Source organism: Myotis yumanensis, unplaced genomic scaffold (assembly GCF_028538775.1).
Source record: "Myotis yumanensis isolate MYYU_CA2020_CCGP unplaced genomic scaffold, mMyoYum1.0.hap1 SCAF_4, whole genome shotgun sequence".
Lineage (NCBI taxonomy): Eukaryota > Metazoa > Chordata > Mammalia > Chiroptera > Vespertilionidae > Myotis > Myotis yumanensis.
Window position 1 is genome coordinate 39,671,216 of NW_027223755.1, and position 13,688 is coordinate 39,684,903.

A 13,688-nucleotide genomic window follows, 5' to 3' on the forward strand; every position below is an offset into this window, starting at 1 on the left:
TCATTTTGTGATGTTTGTGACCATTGATGACCCTGCCTAGGTCTATTAATTATTAGGAGTATATAAAATGGCAATACTCTACTTTATTACTTTCTTCATTTACTAATTGAAATACATATTTTTAAAAACTTTCACTCATGCCTAGCTGGTGTGGTTCAGTGGTTGAGCATCAACCCATGAACCAGGAGGTCAGGGTTCGATTCCCAGTCAGGACACATGCAGGGGTCATGTAAGAGGCAGCCGATGAATGATTCTCTCTCATCATTGATGTTTCTGTCTCTCTCTCCCTCTCCCTTTCTCTCTCTGAAGTCAATAAAAACATATTTTTTAAAAAACACTTTCACTCATCAACTATACAATTACTTTCCATCAAGCTATGTTAACTCAGCCAAGTTACTTAGTTACAGTTTGCATAGGAAAGACAAAATAAATGCCTGCTTCTTTCTTCCTTTCTTCCTTCCTTTCTTTCTTTTTTATTTTATGTATTTTATTTAAAATTTTTTTTATTGATTTCAGAGAGAAAGGGTGAGGGAGATAGAGATAGAAACAAAAACTGCCTCCTGCACCCCCTACTGTGGACGGAGCTCACAACCTGGGCATGCGCCCTTGACCTAAATTGAACCCAGGACCCTTCAGTCCACAGGCTGACACTCTGTCCACTGATCCAAACCAGCTAGGGCTGCTTCTTTCTCTTTCCTTATCAGTTTTCATAATATTGAAATATGTTTTTAAAGACCATTACAAACTCACTGATTTAAATCCACTGCTGTTATAGTTCTTCTCAATGTTCAAACTGTCCCATTTTTAGCTAGTGATAGCTTCTTCAAAGTGGCTCATGGGTTTTTTGACATGAACCCACTTAGATCAACCCACAATGTGACTAGATTTGGAAACAAGTCCTTAAAGAAGGCAATTGAGATTGTAAGGTGTGGGAGCCGCTATAGGGTTAAGCCTTGGACTGACCTGTTGGCAAAGTCACAAACAAGTCCCAGCTTAGAGGGCACAGTCCTCTTAGCATAGTTAGGCTTGACCTTATGACTCTCCCTAGATCTTATCTGGGAAGCTAAGGGGCTGAGGGAAGTGCAGCAAGAACAAAAACAAGTGAAACTCACAAGAACAGTGTAACTATGGTAACCACTACCTTGTTTACCTCTGACTATAAAATAAAGGCTCAGCTTGCCTCGGGATCTTTCTCTGTGGCCTCAGCCAGGCACAGGAAGACCCACGTAAAACATTCTTCGCCGACTCCATCCACACCTTTGGGAACCCCTGGCCCGCTGAGGCTAGACCCCGGCAATAAGGGTGGGGCCCTAATCTAATATGACTGGTATCTAATAATCGAATTAGAAGAGAGGGATACACCAGGTATGCATGCACACAGAGGAAAGACCATAGAATTAATAAAGCTTCAGGCAGCTGGGAAACCATTTATGGTCATTTAAAGTTCCAGAAAAGAAGAAATTGGTACAGAAAAAAATATATATGAATGAATTATAACAGAAAACTTCCCAAGTCTGGTGAAAGACATAAATTTATAGATTCAAGATCAATGAACCAAAAACAGGAAAAAACACAAAATCATGCCTCGGCACATCATAATCAAACTGCTAACAACCAAAGATGAGGGGAGGAGGAAAGAAAGAAAGCAGACATACAAAAAAGATGATATACTACATATATAGGAATAGTGATTTAAATTGGAGAGGGGCTTGCCCTAACCGGTTTGGCTCAGTGGATAGAGTGTCGGCTTGTAGACTGGAGGGTCCTGGATTCGATTCCGGTCAAGGGCATGTACCTTGGTTGTGGGCACATCCCCAGTAGGGGGCGTGCAGGAGGCAGCTGATCGATGTTTCTCTCTCATTGATGTTTCTAACTCTCTATCCCTCTCCCTTCCTCTCTGTGAAAAATCAATAAAAAATATTTTTTAAAATATAAATAAATAAATTGGAGAGGGGCTTAACTACAAAGGGGCAGCTAAAGGGAGTTTTTCTGGAGTGATGGAACTGTTGTGGATCTTGATTGTGGTGGCTGTTATAAGATTAGTCAAAATGTTTCCTGGACACCAACAAGAGCGAATATTACTGTATGTGTATTCTATATAATAAAAGCATAGTATGCAAATTGTCCCCTGGACCAGGAGTTCTCTGGGAGTTTGACCAGGGGACGGGGCTGGCTGGGGGAAGGGAGGAAGGCCCTGGCCAGCAGCCATCAGGCACTGGGAACCCCACCAGTGCATGATTTCGTGCACTAGGCCTCTAGTACATAAACAAGCCAGAAACCTGGGTATCATCCTCCACTTCTAATGAACCACCATCTCCTGCCAAATTTACTCTCTAAAGATTTCTCAAATTTGCCCTTTTCCCTCCATTCCCATTGTTTCTTCTTAGTTGAGCTCTCATCATCCCAGTCTGTTACTACTTTGATAAGCTCTTATAAAAGGTGATCCCTTCTCTAATAGTAGGAACTTTAATCTGGAAGCTTATTAGCAATGCAGAATCTCAGATCCCTCCAGATAACTCCTGAATTAGAATCCACATTTTACCAGGATTCCACAGTGATTTACAAGAGCATTAAAATTTTAAAAGCCCTAGTCTAGCCCAGCCAGCGTGGCTCAGTGGTTGAGCATCTACCTATGAACCAGGAGGTCATGGTTTGACTCTTGGTCAGGGCACATGCCTAGGTTTCCGGCTCAATGCCCAGTGGGGGGGGGGGGGGGGGGGGGATGCAGGAGGCAGCCAATCAACGATTGTCTCATCATGGATGTTTCTCTCTCTCTCTTCCTCTCCGAAAACAATAAAAGTATATATCTTTTAAAAGGAGTGGTGAAAGTGGACATCCCTGTCTTAAAAATTAATAAATTAATAAATAAATGAAATAAAAGGCCCTGGTCTAGGACATGCTGGAGTCAACAAAAATCTGAAAAGGCTGCTCCTCCACCTAACATTTCACAAGGACACATGAGGGAAATCTGAGGCCTTAGACGACCTCACCCTACCAGGCTCACCGCCCACCACCCCCCACCCCAGCATCCGGCACTTCAGTAAGCGCTAACCGTACATTCCAACACACACAACACAATGCCATGTCCCACAGCCACACCCTGGCCTAGAACACCTCCTGTTCTCCGTCTGGCTAACTCCTACCCCGTCCTCGAGCCTGGACTCAGAAATAACCCTAACCAGCTCCGACGGCCACCTGGGTTGCGATGAAAGACTCTCCGAGCTCCTCAACCACCCGGGGCTGCCCACACTGCAGGGAGATTGTGTGCACGTGTCCTTCCAAAGGCAGGGGCCCCAGCTCTCTTTTCCTTTCCCCGAATCTAGCACTGAAAGCGACGTGTGTTCAAGAAGGTGTTGGTGGACTACACTGCTGCCTTCTTTGATTCTTAGAGAATTCCCGGTTTCCAGTTTGGGGGTATCCGGTTCTCCCATCACACACTCTTCTCCCGAGAGATGATGTTAACCGTCTCCTAGACCCGAGCTACAAGCTGCTGGAAGCAAAACGCACTGCAGCTGTGTAGACCTACTACGTTTGGGCCTGTTTAAAAGGACTTACGGCCTCGGGCTAAGAGTAAAGGCTTTTTTAATTTTTATTTTATTTATTTTTTTAATGCCATAAAGCCAGCTCCTCTAAAGCTCCTTTCGTCTTAAGTTGGGGGTTGTGGCCTTGTTTATTTACGGGTTCTCAGCTCAGGCCTGGCGGCCTCACAGGCTTCTACCTACGAGGGTCTGGTAATGTCTGCCCACCCGGCGCCGGTGCGGGCCTCAGGGCGGCCACCCGCCCCAGCACCGGGGGCTGATGGTCACCTGCTCCAGGGCAGCTCCTCGTCCTCCAGGTCACTCTCCGTCACCGACCCGTCTATCACCGTTTCATCGCTGTCCCAGTCTGGGGCCTGGGCGCCTTTCTCCATCTTCACCTCGCACTCGGAGTCCTTTTTTATCCTCGCTATCCAGTTCTCCCCTTCCCGCAACAAGAAGGCTCTGTGAGCGTCTCTTTACATTGCGAGTTAAAAACAAAATTCGTGGCGGGAGCCTGGCCTTGCACGGCGCGCTGAGGAGGGTCGTCGTGGCAAGGCGGTCCGGCTTGGCTGTCGGGCCGCGCGCCGCCGGCAGGGGGAGCCGCGCGTCGCACGCGCTCTACTCCCTCCCCGCCCCCCCCCCCCGCGCTCACGTGGCCGGAAGTGGCCGCCGGCGCGCGCCAGCTCCGGCTTTCCCGTCCGGGTAGGGCGTGGCCCGCTGCCGCGCCGCCTGCGGGTTAGATTCCGGTCCTCTTAGCTGGCTGGGCGGTGTGGGGGCTGAAGTTGCGACAGTGAGGCCAGAAAAGCAGCGCCGCCGCAGGCAGCCCGCAGGCCGAGCTCGCTAATGCCATCGGCAGGGGGGGAGTCCAGGGTGGCATCACCTGCAGGGCACCTGAGGCTCGTGCGACCCAGACCCCGGAGGAGCGAGCTGTCAGCTCCTGCAGGACCCAGCAGCCCCAGCCTGGCGTTCTGGGCGTCCTCACATGCACCGAAAGGTTGCCAGTCCGATTCCTGATCAGGCCACATACCCAGGTTTCAGGTTTGATCCCTGGGAGACAACTGATGGATGTTTCTCCCTCTTCCTTCTTTTCTCTCTCTAAAATCAATAAAAAAGATATTTTTTTAAAGTTTCCTTTTACATAACAGTAAAGTTATTAAGAAACAGTTCACCTGCCAGCTTGCCTAAAAAGATTTTGCCAAAACACATAAATATTACAACAAAACAAAAACACCACCACATATACAAATCTCACTGTTGCTTTCTTAAACTGTTTGGAAATCTAATAGAAAATGGCCCCCCCTGACTTCTACTCTGCAGCACTATAAATGGTTCCTCTATGGTTCTTTGGAATGCATTGTAGCTGTCCCCTCCAACATGTACAGCCTTGATGGATGTTTATAAAATGTTAACCAAAATTTACACTGTAAGTCCATTATGGGAAATATATGCAACCCCAAAGAATCCTGTATTTTTCTTTTAAAATTAACAGATGAGGAAATAACCTGGGTGGAATTTAAAATTACATAAGAAGATATAGTATTGGTCCGTGTACAATAAAGGAAAGATACATTGGATTTAGCTCAAAGCTCTCTATTGCTTTGGGATAATATTGTTTATTTTGTTACTTTATCTTTCTCTTAAATAAAAAAATAGGTGTGTGTGTTTCCTTAATATCTTGATTTTGAAATTGCTATTGTTTAGACTTACAGCTAAAAAAAAGTCTTAAGTAACCCAACCATCAATTATTGGTTGAGTAATAAAAACTATTGAAAGCAGTCTTTGTTTACAATCCTGGGTAATAGGTGCTCCCTCTCCTCTGTTATTAATCTGCATTTATTGAGCACTTCATGTGAACTAAACAGAGAAGGTACAGATAGTACTTCTTGTCTTGGTCTGAGCTCCTTGTCTCAGTCTGAGTTCAGTGACAGACAAGTTAATCCAGTATTACAATGCAGTATGTTAAATGGGAGACATAAATGGTTTATAATATTATGTCAATATCTTTTTAATATAAACACGATGTAATAATGACCTCCTTTTTTATTTTGAATATTGTTAGTTTGTGTTTGTTCTCTTTTTTTCCATCTTAATAGGGGATTATCAACTTCCTTCATCTTTTTTAAAAATATTTTTTTAATTTTATTTTATTGTTTAAAGTATTACAGATAGTAGTATATATGTCTCCTTTATTTTTTTCCCCCATTGACCTTCCCCCAGCGTCCCCTACCCCCTGGCACATGCCCTCACGCCCCCCACCCCCCAGTGTCTTGTGTCCATTGGTTATGCTTATATGCATGCATACAAGTCCTTCAGTTGATCTCTAATATATGCACTTAAAAGCACAGATTTCTCTCTAAATGCCACTTGAATAATATTTCACAAGTTTGAGTATGTTGAATCTTTATTATCATTCAGCTCAAAAGATTTTTCAATTTGTGATTTCTTCTTTGACTCAAGGGTATGTGACGGTGTATTATTTAATTTTCAAGGTATGAGGCATTATTTTTGTGATTTATATCTTAATTCCACAATAGTCAAAGAATACCTGACTATTCAAATGTTGATTGACTTACTGCTAGGAAAGATAAAGAAATTAGCAGTCTTATTTTTTATTACATATTCTTTTTGTACTCTATAACCATCACCTAATATTTCTTAGTTATATTATTTTTACATTATCAAAAGTTTTATTTAGGAGGAACCAAGATGGCGGCATAGGTACACACCTATACTTGCTGCCTCACACAACCACATCAAAAATACAACTAAAAGACAAAATGGATATCATCCAGAACCACAGGAAGGCTGGCTGAATGGAAGTTCTACAACAAGAAGGAAAGAGAAAAGCGCATTTGAGACTGGTAGGAGGTGTGGAGGTGTGGAAGTGTGGAGGTACAGAGGCATGCACGAAACAGGCTGGCAACTGGGTGCGCTGTTCTCTTTTTCAATCCGGAGGGAGATACAAGCTCCCGATTGCTCTGAACTCCAGTTCCGGGCAAGACTCTGGGGACCCAGACTCATATGGGGAGAAACTGGACTGTCTGGCATCAAGCAGGAACACGAGGGCAGCTTTCTCTCAGAAGTGGTCGCAGCGATCATTGTTCCTGCAGGGGGTGGGGGGCGAAACACGGACATGCAGGGACCTCTCCAATGCAGGGCTGACTGGCAGCCACTGCTGTTTGCTTCGCCCTGGTGATTCTCTGAGACCCCCTCCCCACCCAATTTACAACCCCATCCAAGCTGTTCACAGCAGCTTTTGCATATGAATGACCTGTGCACTCACCGCCTAAAACCTAACAAACTGCAACTAGGTCAGAGAGCACCAGAGCTTTCAAAAGGCTTGACAGCAGTCTGCATTGCTTCACAGCTGGGCCTCATCTGGGCACCTCCAAACCCCAAACAAAGAAAAGGAATCTGCAGATGTCTCTGTAGCTCCTGCTGGGTGGCCTCAGGCAGTGGCTGACTTTGCACCTCCTTGGATATCCAAGAGCCAGTGTACCCAGGGGTCAGAGTGAGACCATACCGGATTAAAACTCTTCACATCCATAAGAAACACACTCAAGGGGAAGACTCAGCACCAAAGCCCCACTGAAGCAAGTCCTGCCCCATAAGGGTGTCTCCAGCACAGCAGTTCTCCCATGTAAACACAGCTGGTCCTCACAGCCAATTGGCCTGGAGGTCAATTCCTCCTAGTGATACCTACAACAATCAAGGCTTAACTACAACAAGACTGTGCACAAAGCTCACAAAGGGGTGCACCAAGAGTGTCCACCTCATGTTATTAGGGAGGCTAAGCCACTGGGCCCTATAGGACACCTAGCACACAAAGCCACTCTATCAACACAGAGAAGCAGCCAAAATTCGGAGACAAAAACACATGTCACAAACAAAAGAAATGGAGGAAAGCAAACTACTGGATATAGAGTTCAAAACCATGGTTATAAGGTTACTCAAGAATCTTCTGGAAATCTCTGAGAAATTTAGTGAGACCCTCAAGGATATGAAAAAAGATCAATTAGAAATTAAGCATTCACTGACTGAAATAAAGAATAATATACAGAGATCCAACTGCAGACTAGAGGATCCCAGAATCATATCAAAGATTTGAAATACAAAGAAGCAAAAAACACCCAAACGGAAAAGCAAAAAGAAAGAAGAATCCGAAAATATGAAGATAGTGTAAGGAGCCTCTGGGACAAATCCAAGCACACCAACATCTGAATTATGAGGGTGCCAGAAGAAGAGAGAGAGCAAGATATTGAAAACCTATTTGAAGAAATAATGACAGAAAATTTCCCCTATCTGGTGAAAGAAATCGACTTATAAGTCCAGGAAGCACAGAGAACCCCAAACAAGAGGAATCCAAAGAGGACCACATCAAGACACATCATAATTAAAATGCCAAGGGCAAAAGACAAAGAGAGAATCTTAAAAGCAGCAAGAGAAAAACAGTTAGTTACCTACAAGGGAGTACCCATACTACTGTCAGCTGATTTCTCAACAGAAACTATGCTGGTCAGAAAGGAGTGGCAAGAAATATTCAAAGTGATGAATAGCAAGAACCTACAACCAAGATTACTTTACCCAGCAAAGCTATCATTCAGAATTGAAGGTCAGATAAAGACCTTCACAGAGAGGAAAAAGCTAAAGGAGTTCATCACCACCAAACCAGTATTATATGAAATGCTGAAGGGTATTCTTTAAGAAGAGGAAGAAGAAGAAAAAGGTAAAGATAAAAATTATGAACAACAAAGTGACAACAAATACATATCTATCAACAAGTGAATCTAAAAATCAAGTGAATAAAAAATCTGATGAACAGAATAAACTAGTGAATATAATAGAATCAGGGGCATAGAAAAGGAGTGGACTGACAATTCTCGAGGGAAAAGGGGTGTGGGGGATGTGGAAAGAGACTGGACAAAAATCATACACCTATGGAGGAGGACAGTGTGGGGGTAAGGGCATGGGGTGGGGTGGGAACCGGATGGCGGGAGCTATTGGGGGGGGGGGGGTGGAAAGAGGAACAACTGTAATAATCTGAACAATAAAGATTTATTTTTTTAAAAGTTATATTTATAGTTAAATACATTTACATATTTGTAGTTATGCGATAATAGTTATATAATCATAGTTTTGTAATAATTTCTGTCAATTTAGTTTTTGTTTTATATTTAAATTGATATAAATTTGCCAGTCTTTTCACCACATTTTCTCCATACTTGAGTTTTTGATTTTCATTCATTTCCTAAATCACTGAATTTTTTCAACAAGTAACATTTTCAAGAACATTCATAGGTATTGTACCCATTGAGTTTCTTTATCTTTAATATGCCTTTATACTTGAAGGATAACTTGCCTGGTTTTCCAGAGATTTGGATCACATACATTTTCCTTCCAAAAATGTGTACATTCCTCCATTTCTTTCTAACATTAGACTCCCTTTTGTCCTTTTAACACTATTCCAAATCATCTTTTTGTTAGCTGGATTTACCCATCTATAAATTTTTTAAAAATGGCTCATGAGTGTTATATTCCTTAAGTATTTTCATGTTTAAGAATTTCTGCTAGCAGCATTTAAAATTGAGTTCAACCTGGCTGAGTATAATATTCTTGGGTCATACATTTTCTCAGAGCTTGTAGATACAACTCCATTGTCTTTTGGTGTTAAATGCTGCTATAGAAAAATCAGAGATAAACATATTTTTTCTCTTATGATTTTGTGCCTAGGATCTGAAGAGTTCTTTATATATAAGGTTTAGCAACTGAATCAGACAATATCATGATTATTTTTCTTTCATTTTTTTCAACTATTTTCTTTTTCTTTTAAATTTCTTTATTGATTAAGGTATTAGTATGTGTCCTTATCCCCCTCTTTCATTTTCTTTTTCTATTCCATAGAGGTGGTATACCTATCACTGTTGTGCTGTTGGACCAAAGCTAGTAACCGCCTACCTCCAGATTTCTTGTCTTGATATAAGAGGGGAAAAAAATGTTTAAGCCTTTGTAAGTTAAATTCTCCATTACTTGTAGTTGAAATGTATCATAAAAATGAACACTTGAAACCTATATAATCTTATTAACCAATGTCATCCCAATAAATGTTAATAAAAATAAAAAAATGAAATGAATAATTCAAAAGCAACTCCTTCATAGATTGATTGCCCTAGTGCAGAGAAATACTTCCTTGTATGTAGGGAGTAACACAAAATGGAAAGTCTAGTAGTTATGCTGCCTTCAATTGTTTTCTAATCACTCCACATGTACTTCCACAAGTTGAAATCCTTAATCATGGAAACCATATCTTTCACCTTATTTAAAATTTCCACAATCCTTGCTTAAGTAGGTCTGGCCAATTAGAAAAGTACTTTGTAAGTGCAATATTCTTTATATGAGGCACTAGAGCTCCAGATAAGTTACACCCTCAGAATCTATATACATTTTCAGAAAACACTATCCTTTGGAACCAAACAAAAAAACTAATGTGATTCACTTAGTGACTCATCCTAAGGGAGAGCTTATAGATGTGTGGTTGCAGAGAATACAGTCATTGGTCAGAAGATTAAATTGGATCTATACCTCACTCTAGACCAGGGGTGGGCAAACTTTTTGACTCGAGGGCCACAATGGGTTCTTAAACTGGACCGGAGGGCCGGAATAAAAGCATGGATGGAGTGTTTGTGTGAACTAATATAAATTCAAAGTAAACATCATTACATAAAAGGGTACGGTCTTTTTTTTTTTTTTAGTTTTATTCATTTCAAACGGGCCGGATCCGGCCCGCAGGCCGTAGTTTGCCCACGGCTGCTCTAGACCCAAAAATAGAATCCAAAGGAATCAGAGATCTTAATGTAAAGAACAAAACCAAAAAAAGTACTAAAACACCGATGAATTCCTTTATAACCTGGGTGCGGGGAAGGCTTTTGAACTATAATTCAAAATCCAAATGTAATAAAAGACTACATTTTTTACAAAAACTTTATGTAGCAAAAATCACCAGAAGCAAAATCAAAAGACAAACTGGAACACAATACTTGCAAAATATATCACAAATAATGGGCTAATAGTCATAACAAGAAGCACATCTCTACTATAATAGCAAAGAGAGGAGTAACAGTGACATAGATTAGAGCAGCAATTTTCAACCCTTTTCGTCTCATGGCACACATAAATGAATTACTAAAATTCTGCAGCACACCAAAAAATATATTTTTTGCTGGTCCGACAAAAAAAAAAAAAAAGGTATGATTTTTATTCATTCACAGCTATTGTGTTGGCTGTTGTCATTTTTTTATTTGACAATCTAAGGCAGCAGTTCTCAACCTGTGTGTTGCAACCCCTTTGGGGGTCGAACAACCCTTTCACAGGGGTCGCCTAAGACCATCGGAAAACACATATATAATTACATATTGTTTTTGTGATTAATCACTATGCTTTAATTATGTTCAATTTGTAACAATGAAAATACATCCTGCATATCAGATATTTACATTACGATTCATAACAGTAGCAAAATTACAGTTACGAAGTAGCAATGAAAATAATTTTATAGTTGGGGGTCACCACAACATGAGGAACTGTATTAAAGGGTCACGGCATTAGGAAGGTTGAGAACCACTGATCTAAGGGAAAAGAGCTCAGGTGCCTCTGACTAAATAGTTGGGTATTACATGTTCTAAAAATTCTTGAGGCACACCATTGTGCCTCTTGCAGCACATTGGTTGAACATCGCTGGATTAAGTTTCCTCTGCCCTCCCTTTGCTACAGGCCTTTATTATCCTCAAGTATCACATGATGTCACTCATATGTGGAATCTAATGAACAAAATAAACTGATGAATGGAGTGAATCCAGAGACATGGAAGCATGGAACAGAGTGTGGAATCTCAGAGGGTGGGGTGGGTGGGTGGGTGGGAGGTGATCAACCAAAGAACTTGTATGCATATATGCATAACCCATGGACACAGACAATAGGGCGGTGAAGGCCTGGGATGGGGGGCAGGGACAGGCTGGAGCGGGTCAATGGGTGGAAAAGGGGACATATGTGTACTTTCAACAATAAAGATTAAAAGAAAAAAAGAGAGAAAATCGCTGGATTAGAGCAACATGTAGGCAAACAGGAACACATTAGCATTCGCTACCTAATTCTCATTCCTTTTAGGATTTAATAGTTAGATCTTATGGGCAGAAAGTTTGGAATGCTTAACTGTCTATTGACAGGTTCTTCCAATAGTCCAAGGTCTTAAACGTGGTGGGCATAATAATTTCTACCAATATTAAAACAAAATATGCACACTATTTTTATGACATATAAAGAGATTTTAAGAATATTTTTTACTCTGACAATTTTCCTTCCACGTGATTAAAAATAAAAAAAGTCTTGCTATCCAGATGGAGTTTCTTTTTTATACTGATTTTAAAGTCCCTAACTTCCACAAATAATATGCCTCTTCTGTCTGACAAAGATGAGATTTTTAGATATCAGAAACATTTGTAACTCCACCTGTACAGCTTCTTGAATTCCTATTTAACTGCCCATTAGCTTTCTTGTCCTTTCTTTGAAATACTTTTTCAAGAAATGTTTGTTGATTTCACTTGATTAGACAAGTTCTTACCTAACAGTATTTATAAGTCATGGTTTCACTATTTTTAGAATCATCAACAAATATATGTTGATCATTTCCCATGTGTAAGCTAGAGTACTTAGGTTTGACCAAGCAATTGAATTGCTACTCCTTCCCCGGGAACTGGCTTTTCAGGTCATTTCACTATGGACATTCCCTTTGACCACATTTCACTTTCGGTGACCACATTCCATTATCTCCCATCTGGGTACACATAAAGAAGTCTCCGCCCAGAACAAAAAGCCGGCCAAAAGTCCTTTACCAGTAAAAGCCACTGATTCCCGTCACTGGGTGCTGCAGCCATCCAGGCTCAGCCACCTGGTGTGCAGATGATCAAATAAATTCATAATCCCTCACCAGTCTGGCCTCATGTGTTCCTCCTTCGAGGACCTAACACTTACTAGCTTAAAAATGTTGATGGCCACCTGGCCAGCATGGCTCAAAGGTTGAGTGTCGACCTATGAACCAGGAGGTCATGGGTTCTATTGTCAGAGCACGTGTCTGGGTTTCCGGTTCAGTCACCAGTAGAGGGCAGGCAGAAGGCAGCTGTTCGATGTTTCTATCTCTCTCTCTCTCTCTAAAATCAATAAAAACATTTTTAAAAAATGGTTCACTTCACTCTTATCAACTGAGACCAGGAGAAGGTTTGTTATTGAAGGAAAAAAAGTAGTACTCATACTTGGGTCAGAATTTTTTCTTCTTTACCTCCTTTCTTGGTCTTTCACTGACTCCTTTGTGAACCAGTCACCTTAGCCAAGAATTCCTAGATAGGCTGTTTCTATGTTGTGTGGGCATCTTCCTCTACCCCTCTCCCTCCCCCAAGGAGAGTAAATTCCTTTAAAAGAAAAAAAAAGTATTCCAATACAGCTCATACCTACTCCCCAAATGATTCTACAAAGCCGGGGAAAGGCCTCAAGAGAGGAATGGGGAACTGTAAAGAAGTAAACAAACACACGGTTAAACATTGAAAGCAGTCTCAGTGGACAAAAGAAATCTTTCATGTGTGTACTGTCTCCTGGAGAGACCTTTGCTCCCAATTTTAAGAGAGACTCCAGCTACTTATTTCAGTGTAGAAAGTTTTAGGATGAAGAAGAAGCAGAAGTTTTAAGTAAAGTAGTGAAGTAAGGTGCAAAATGAAGAGGACTAGTGAAGAAGACTTTTAGCCCATGTGAGATGTCACCAGTAGAAACTTGAGATCTCCTGCCAACCTGCTCATGAGTTCCTCACTTTTAGATCTCTCATATTTTACAGTACTTTAAGATTTTTGCCCAATTAATTTTTCTGCTCCAGTATCTATGTTACCTTCATTCTCATGCTCACAGTCTTGGGTCTACTGGCTGGAATAGCCTTCTTTCAAAGCACTTCCTCCCCTTGTTCAAAACACACCACACTCCAAACTCCATGCCCTTTTTTTTTTCATTGGACCCTCACTCAGAACATTTACCATGTTATCTGGAAAGGATCTATTCATGTAAATTTTCTTATGCAGCTCTGTACCTTAATGCCTAGCCCTTTGCCTAGCATAGAGTAGGTCCTCAGTGAATATT

The 13,688-nt window shown here is 41.4% G+C and overlaps 1 protein-coding gene across 1 annotated transcript in view; it reads right to left on the reverse strand.

Annotated features, from left to right (window-relative positions):
• ANKRD31 (ankyrin repeat domain 31) overlaps window positions 1-3,910 on the reverse strand; it is a 139,615-nt gene extending 135,705 nt beyond the window's left edge. The window contains exon 1 of the mRNA XM_070412195.1: window positions 3,807-3,910. Within this exon, the coding sequence (XP_070268296.1) occupies window positions 3,807-3,910 (104 nt within the window). The remainder of the gene's footprint in view (window positions 1-3,806) is intronic.
• Between the last annotated feature and the right edge of the window lie 9,778 nt (window positions 3,911-13,688).